An 8,574-nucleotide genomic window follows, 5' to 3' on the forward strand; every position below is an offset into this window, starting at 1 on the left:
AGATTAGTCTTTGAGTGTGTTTATATATACCAGCCAGCTGATTAAGTATAAAGTTCTTATAAAAGTATATGATTGAGTGAACAATTACTGACTTACAAATATACCTCCGTCCATTTACACTCCATAAAAATGTTGTATTTTGTTTAAGTGTAATCCGAGTCAAGGATTACAAATTTGTTTTTGTTTTGACAAAAAAATACTGTTGTATGCCCATATAAAGTTATGATGTGCCTATACAGTACCGGACAGTTTTATTGCAAAAATTCAACGCATTCAACCCGTTGCGTTTTCGTTGACAACGCGTTGGCGTTTTCGTTGGCGTTGTCGTTGAAACTGTTGACATCGTTGAGCTGTGGGGTCAAAGATAAATTTGAACTTAAAATCAGTCAAAGTACAGGAAAATACCTCAACTAAAATAAAAAATAAAAAAGTTATAGCTCATTTAAAAGGAACAAATAAATTATATTACTACTATTGTATTATTACTAATGAATTTAACTCAAATTGTAACTGTAGTATTTAGAGTAAATAAAATACATGTATATCAGTTTTTACAGTGTACGTGTACACTGGGGTCAAAGTTAAGTTTGAACTTAAATATAAACCATTGTGTAACCATGATGTGCTTTCCTTGTCAAAGGTTAACGAGTGTACTATGCTGCGAGGTGAATAGCCTTACGTCGTCATTCTGTGAGCAGCTCACGGTTGCTTAAGACGTCATTGGAGAGGAAGATGATGTGAACTCATTTATTACAAATTCATAGTTGGAGGTAAACACTTAAGCCAGGCTCTGGGGAAAACATTTTTTTTATGTTTTCCTTTCTTTTCTTATCTAAGTATGTTCTTTTCAACACCATGTTTACACTATGAAATTATTTCCAAAGATGAATTTGTCTCTGAGTGTGTTTACATGTGATGATGATATTCATAATGGTGGGTGTGGTGTAGGACGTTGAGCTCTAATTGTGCAGTATTAGCGGCTGATGCTTTGTAGTTAGTTTTATTGTTTTTTTTTTTCTATTTTACCTAGATTTAATTCATTATTTTGTTATAAACTTAGCAATTATCTATAGGCTTAAGCCTGCTCTCTCTCACTCTTTCCTTAAATGCATCTCATCATATTTGATTATACAGTATTGTTAATAACTATATATTTGTAAATAAACAGAAGCAAATAAAAAAATATTTTTTTTGTTTGCTTTGTTGCCAGGGCTCCAACAGCATGTCATACATTCAGGATGCATTCCAGCTTCTTCTACCAGTTCTACAAGTCGTTGCCATCGAGTATGAAGAATAAAACCACTAAAGAAAATAGTTACCAGGTATTTAAGACAATGAATTGAGAATAGCCTGATTCAAATAAGCCAACGAAAGCTGATGTTTGCACGTGCAGTCCTGTATAGATCAAAATGCATATTTCCAAACACATTACTGTAAAAACTGTTTGGTTATGATATCTAATTGGAAATTTTAGTTGTATTATGTGGATGCAGTTCAGTGCAGTGGAAATGGGTTGGTTTCCCAACCACTTGGTCGGGGTTTCAATCCTTCGCTGAGTATTTTACTTGTGTCTAAGCAGTGTACTACATTGCCTCATTATAACCAATCAATGAGTACCAGCAAATTCCTGGAAGTAGCCAGTGATGGACAAATGTCCCACCCAGGGGGAGCATCTCCTCCGCTTCTCGATACTTAAAACTGGTGATAAGCTCCAGCGCACATGAGCCTCGTGCCTCGGCTAGGATTTGATTTTTAGTATAATAACCTCAAGCAATAGAGAGACTGCGTATAGGAAAAAATATTTGTTGCAGCAACTGAGAAAGAGACAAATATCGCTAATGTATCTTGAAGCATAAGTCTAATTATAAATCATTTATTATCATCATTTTCATTTCCACACAATTTGCCTATCCCAAGCAGATAATAATTAGTGTCTGATAATTTTTGCATCTCGTGTTCTCTTAGTCCGTTGATGTACATCGCAATGTTTTCGTTGTTAAAGCAAAGCTCTGATTGTACACAACGAACCTTTTAAATGTCGCTCTACAGCATTTGTGAAAAAGAATGAAGCTTAGATTACCTAGGATGGCCAAGAAAGGCATGTGGTTATGGGATAGAAAAGAAATAGATTTACTATGGTCTAGAGCCACACACAAACCTACAGGTTTACACACATGCACCCATACTTTATACCAGCTGAACTCAAATATCAGTTGCAAGGTTTTTTCACAACTCACTAAGCGCATTTATCTGGATTCTACCAGATTTACTTGCAACATTCTTTTCATTAGTATTTTTGAATGTATAGCTCTGAGTATACTGCAGAAGAGTAAAGCCACATTTACACTAGACACAATTACGAAACGATACCGATGTGCGCAGTGTTGAAGAATACAAACTACGCAATGATATGTCGTTGTCGTAATCATATCTTGTGTATATGTGGCTTAAGGCGGGTTTAGCAAAAAATAATTTATTAAGTTACATATCATAAAGCCCAACACCGACAGCGCCCTACAACACACCCTGATGCAATTTATCGTCGGAGACACTCTTCAGGTCATTGTGAGAATATTAAACATGTTTAATATTCTATGACGCAACTGTTCCCGGCGCAGACCTATTGCATCAACGTTTAACTCACAAAGACCTGACGTGACAGCAGATCGTGTCAGACTGCGATTTACGACGCTGAGTTGGGGTTTAAACATTTCGAGACTAAAGACGCATTGAACAGTAGTTGAAATTGCTTAATTTGCATATTTTATTAAATACTGTACTTAGATTTCAATTGAGAATTCAATAAGAGTTTTCTCTCAATTTCACAGATGCAATTTATAAGACAGTTCTTATGTCCTTGTTACCGACTAGCAATCAATTTTAAGATAATCCGAGTGAAACGTTTGTAAGTTCATTAAATCATGTTTTCGACATGATGCCATCACAGATGGTTTATCTTATAGTGTTCTACTCATTTGAACATTAATATATAAGTTAAGAAAATAATGGAACACAACAATAATATATACATGTCCATGAAGCGTCACGTTAATAACATCTGCAGAACAGTATCTTTTCAACTTCGAAACATCAAACAGGTTAGACGTTTTCTGAACGAAGATGTTGCTTCTAAACTTGTATACGCCTTAGTAACATCCAGATTGGATTATTGTAATGGGGTCCTTTATGGACTGCCTCAAACTTCAATTAATAAGCTTCTGCTGCTACTTAACATCGCTGCTCGGTCGGTTACTGGAAGACCTAAACGTCAACATATCACACCAGTTTTCCGTCATCTTTATTGGTTGCCCGTGAAGAAGCGTATTGATTTCAAAATTTTAGTTTGTTTACAAATCCATTCATGAGTTATCTCCTAAATACATTTTTCAACTTATTAAATCTCGCTCCTCAACATGCGCTCGTACCCTCAGATCAACATCCAATTTGACTACACTTTATAGTCCACCCTGAAGGTTAAAGTCATGTGGGGAGCGTTTATTATTCATGGTTGCTGCACCTAAATTACGGAATACTAATCTCATTTAAAAACTCACTTATTTCTTTCTCTTTGATTTCCCCTTTTCTATCCCTTGCCAGCTAGCTTTTTTGTAGTTCTATCAGGATAGGAGGCGCCTGAGTCCTGGGATGGCCAAGACTCAACTGGTGCTGGACAGGGTACATTTTGATAGATCCCTGCCCAGCGAAGAGGGCGTATCCCCATACTGCGGTTTGGGTGCTTGCTTGGATTTTCTTCTTTTTTTTTCCAGTTACATCTGCTCACTTGTTCTGTGCATAGAGTCTCGTATTTTGCGCAATATATATATATATATGTGTATATATGTGTGTGTATGTATATATGTGTGTATATGTATGTGTATGTATATGTATATATATGTCTTTGAAATTGCATAATACTCTTTTGCATCAATATAAAAAATTATTTTATATATATCAAGAGAAAAGTTGACACTAATGTTTTCATGCATATTGCGGTCATGTCTCATAATAGTGTGACCGGTCGGCGACTTGATACGTGAGAGGCGTTATAAAACAAACTACCCAGATCAACCTGACCACATGGGCTGGCGCGTGCTTGACTTTGACACGAATAAATAATTAGACAAACAATGTAATAGGATACAATAGAATATAATTGGCACAATATATTCATTCAACACAAGAATACATATTGAAAATCAAACAACAATATAAAGTATAAGTCAATTAAGATTGTAACTTATGATTTGTTGAACATCTAAGGTAGCGACGCGACTTGTCTCCTGGCTTCGCTTGGTGTAACTGGACGCTTTTACATTCGCAATCCACAGCACATCAGACACGACCAGATCAAGTATGCACGCGGACGCTTCCGTTGCTCTCATCTGTTGGTTCGGTAGCTGGACGGTACCTTGTTCGATAACCCAATCACAGTACGACACCCCTAACAGATCACTACTTCGCTCAAACTGTAATTATGAGCAGAGTATCGAGGATGACAACACAGCAAAGATATAGGCTGATGTTATAGCTTGCTTGCCAAAATGTGTTTTGTCTAGCCCCATTTATATAATTAAGTCAAAAAGGCTAGCATAATAGATAATACAATTTTATACTATACAGGGCTATAATCATAATTTCAGTAGCATTAAACATGAATTTTATTAAAAATACTTCATAGGATTATACAATATCACAATAAAAATAACATAAGTTTGAATAACGTGAATCAAATTGTTCAATCTTTAGCATAAAATCTGGAATGCCTTACTTCAAATATTCAAAGGTACATTAAGGCTAAGGCCCATAAAAGACTGTACAGGGACAACACTCTAATACTAATTCATATTACAACTGCATTATCGACTAACAGTGGTTGGCAGTAATATATAGTGCATTTGAACATAGTAAACAAGTTATCCTAAACTTCTTAAACTACTAAACAATAAAGTATAAAATACATTGGTTTTTACCTGTAATAATGAGCAGAATATCGAGGATGACAACACAGCAAAGATATAGGCTGATGTTATAGCTTGCTTGCCAAAATGTGTTGTGGCGAAATCTGTTTTCAGCTGGGGTTATATGCATGACAAGGATCACCTCATCAGCCTAAGGATTTCGTTATCAGGCCATATTTGGTCAAACCATATTTGGTCTGGTCATCTTATGGTACCACTTTTTTACTCCTCATGGAATGCATTACCATCTTATAGGAACGTATTACCCCATTCTATGGGAATTTCTGAACCAGATTCTGCCCTATCTTTCTACTCAGTGAAGGACAAGGTGGTTTTATTCTTGACCCATAGTAACAAGGACATAGTGGTTTGAATAATGACCCATGGTATATACCCTTGTTACAATAGTTTGGACTTTGACCTCAGGAACATCAACGTAACTTTGTAAGAAGCTGTTTAAGAAAAATTAATACTGTAATAGTGTAAAATATTTATCTATTCAGTTCAGGAATTATTTTAAGCCTGATATATAGTGATTCTGCTCAGCAGATAATGTTCTCAATATTAATGCTTATTTGTCATATATTTATATAGTGCCTTCCACAGAAAACCATCTCAAGGCGCTTTTGAAGCCACAAGAAATAAAGACAAAAGAACGTGAAGAGGGGGTTAGTGCGCACCCCCGATTTTGAGATAGCGTCGCCATCACTACCGTGTATACGCAGGTACCTCGGCGTCAGTTTGCTCGGCTCCAGTAGCTTCCACCAAGAATAAGCCTATGGCTCCTCTACCGTACACTGCTGAGTTGGCGGCGCAACCTCAAGTAAGGGGGTGCGACTTTTCAGGGGGAAAAAAGACTTAACTACAGAACAACTTAACTACAGAAATTTAACTACAGAGATTAACAAATAAATGAGAACTATTAACCATGAGAAAGTTAACAAAGTTTGAAGAGATAAGCCTTCAAATTCTTTTAAAATGTATAATCAGTGGTGGCACCAGCAGGGAGCATTTGGCCTCAGGTCTGGGCCCCCACCCCCCGATGCATGACTAGATCGTCGAATCAGAAATAAATAATTGCGATTGAAAGACAGATACTGATACTGAAAGGCGAACAAGTATAGTTAATAATAGTTTATCCTTGATATCCATTCGTTCAATTTGGTTCAGTGCATCGCTAATTGATTCGAGATGATTTACTTCAGCTTCTTGTCTTTCTCGCCACTGTACTAACATTTCAATACAGGCGTCTACAGTTGGTGGTGAAAAATCTGATTCAATTCGATTTATTTCAGATCTTTGCAAACCTAAGTAAATCCCAAAATCCTTCCAATCGTTGTCAAGACTCTCTGAGATAATTACCATGTCAGTGTCATGCAAGCAACCTGAAACAGAACATATGAATTTTCAATAATACTGTATACATGTAGACGAGTGGTATATATGCCAATGAATATAGAATGTCATTTGTGTTACCACAGAAATGGTATTTTATGTGTAGTGCATTAACATTAGCCTTAATATGAGTGTGACTTCACCTCAGAACTTTGTAATTTACAAAAGTAAGCTTCTGAATTTGTAGACACATTTAGATTTCAGAGTAAAATTACAGTTTGGTAAAGTGGAGGAAAACTATTAGATAGATGTAATACTTGAATATCCAATGCCAAAGTCACTATTAAAAAAAAAACAAGGTCTATCATACTGTCTTCATAATGTATTTTGACAAGAGATCATGAGTTGTATTAAAGGGAATGGGAAATGGATGGAGTGTTTATGGAAATAATAAATTTGCGTCGGCCTGCCACCGGTCACAACAATCTGCCTCTGCTCTGACCGCCAGCTTAAAAGGTTGAATACTTGGGCCCTTCATTAGCATGCCTGCTTTTTGAAGGTTAGCATTTACAGTAAGATCTATACGTTGGCCAGTCATGACTGAAGGGCTGAAACCAGCAATAATTTTGTTTTACAAGTAAACCGATAATTCAACCTTACATTCTCACAATGAAGCAAAAGAAAGTGTATGGATCTCTGTATAATATATGAAATTAAAATTAAATTGTGCTAACTATGTTTCTCAACAAGAACGGTGACAAGAGGATAGCAATTTTTCACTAACCGTGCACTTGTCTTTGCTTTGTTGCATTTATCTGAGTTGCTGCAACTTCTGACTCATTTCTGTAGCCATGCCTTTCACATACACGTCGTGCAAGTCCAACAAGCTGCTGTTGTTTCAAAGCATTCACCATGATTGGTACTTGGTCTGTTGAGTGGTTATCTCTCCAAGTAACCAGCAATTCCATGATGCGGTCTTTTACAAGTCTGTTGTTGTTTGCTATCTTGTTGATATCAGTCCACTTAAGTCCAAGACGCACTCCTAGTCTCCTCCATGAACCAGGCTCCAGTTGGTCGCAGATGAATAGCAAATCTTGATCATCAAAACATTTTCCTATTATAAAATCATAGATTATATACAAATAATAAAATAATTGAATAGGATGCTATTGAGATTATATACAAATAATAAAATAATTGAATAGGATGCTATTGACACCGTGTTTCCTATCTGTTACTTTTGTCAACTGAGCTAAGCTACTCTCCCCGACAGTGGTCCCCAATGGGAAAAAGTGGGCGTGGTCAGGCGTCGCTGAAAATCTTTCAAAAGTGGTCCAGGGGGACAATTTAGGGGTTTCAGAAGCTTATTTAATAGATCTACTATATATGGAGAAAATACATATCATTTTTTTTCCTCCCCGACGAATTTTCTTCCTGATGGTGGGGCCCCCACCCCCCTCGCTGGTGCCGTCTCTGCCTGTATATTTTTACACTGTCATTTTTTGGGACCTTAATCAACAACAATATCCAAGGGGCAGAACTTAGCATTGTTTCGCTTGCTTTTCAGCTGGAGGGCTGTTAAACTAATTAAATTTAATTAAACTAAACTATACCCAAAAAATATTGGATAAATAATTAATGGTAAAATTGTTTATAATGGTTTATTTTCTTCTCTATGTTGTTGATAAGCGCCACAAGTTTGTGACAATGTCAGGCACTATGTAAACCCAGAATTATTATTATTGATGTTTTAAACCCTTTGTCTTTGAGAAGAGTAGGGGGTTGTCTCCCGGTGTACTGACCAATTTATCACCAGAAGGACCCCATTGGAAGTAAGTACAAGACTTTCACTGGTTATTCTTGATGTGTTTCACACAGGAGATCCAAAATCATCCCAGCAAAAGGCCGTATCCGGGGGGGGGGGGGGGATCCCCCTTTTTTATGGTGAACCCCCTCTTTAAATTTCCCAAATAAGTCCTCCAACCCAGCTAATGCACTGCAGACCCACCCAGACACAGTCGTCTGCTTTTGTAGCATTATTTAGACCCATAAAGCACAAAAATCCTCTTGCTTTGGGGGTTCTGCCGACCTCACGCCAGAACCACCCCCCCCTTGGAAGGACCTGGCTACGGGCCTGAGCATTAATAATACATTACTAACCATCTTTTTCTTTGCGTCTTAGATGTAATTTTGCACTAGCATGTCCTTCACCTTCTACAAGGAATGGTTGATCCACTGATAATAACTGAGATCCAAAGGCCTTGTTAGCAAGCTCGGCGAG

At 37.0% G+C, this 8,574-nt stretch overlaps 2 protein-coding genes across 4 annotated transcripts in view; one reads left to right on the forward strand and one right to left on the reverse strand.

Moving 5' to 3' along the window:
- LOC117113217 (protein NOXP20-like) overlaps nt 1-8,574 on the forward strand; it is a 23,262-nt gene that overhangs the window by 5,812 nt on the left and 8,876 nt on the right. The window contains exons 4-5 of one of the 3 annotated variants that reach the window (XM_033256501.1): nt 641-770; nt 1,211-1,322. In XM_033256501.1, coding sequence (XP_033112392.1) covers nt 641-713 — 73 coding nt within the window. In that variant the 3' untranslated portion in view covers nt 714-770; nt 1,211-1,322. Of the gene's footprint in view, nt 1-640; nt 771-1,210; nt 2,792-8,574 lie in introns of those variants that run through there. The other 2 variants (XM_033256499.1, XM_033256502.1) reach the window with 2 other exon arrangements.
- LOC117113218 lies at nt 4,134-8,568 on the reverse strand. Its single transcript, XM_033256503.1, has 3 exons — nt 8,454-8,568; nt 7,078-7,407; nt 4,134-6,343 (listed from the first exon to the last, which is right to left on the reverse strand). Exons 2-3 carry the CDS (start codon nt 7,259-7,261, stop codon nt 6,009-6,011), a joined length of 519 nt encoding a protein of 172 aa, XP_033112394.1. The 5' UTR covers nt 7,262-7,407; nt 8,454-8,568; the 3' UTR covers nt 4,134-6,008.

Source organism: Anneissia japonica, unplaced genomic scaffold (genome assembly GCF_011630105.1).
Source record: "Anneissia japonica isolate Jap-2015-1 unplaced genomic scaffold, ASM1163010v1 scaffold1274_len78327_cov138, whole genome shotgun sequence".
Taxonomy (NCBI): domain Eukaryota; kingdom Metazoa; phylum Echinodermata; class Crinoidea; order Comatulida; family Comatulidae; genus Anneissia; species Anneissia japonica.

Excerpts from the sequence above, each read along its gene's own strand:
- LOC117113218 (XM_033256503.1), bottom strand. The coding sequence starts at position 7,261 with ATGGAATTGCTGGTTACTTGGAGAGATAACCACTCAACAGACCAAGTA. Across the intron at positions 6,344-7,077 it reads AAAGCAAAGACAAGTGCACG|GTTGCTTGCATGACACTGAC; the intron begins GTTAGTGAAAAA and ends GTTCTGTTTCAG.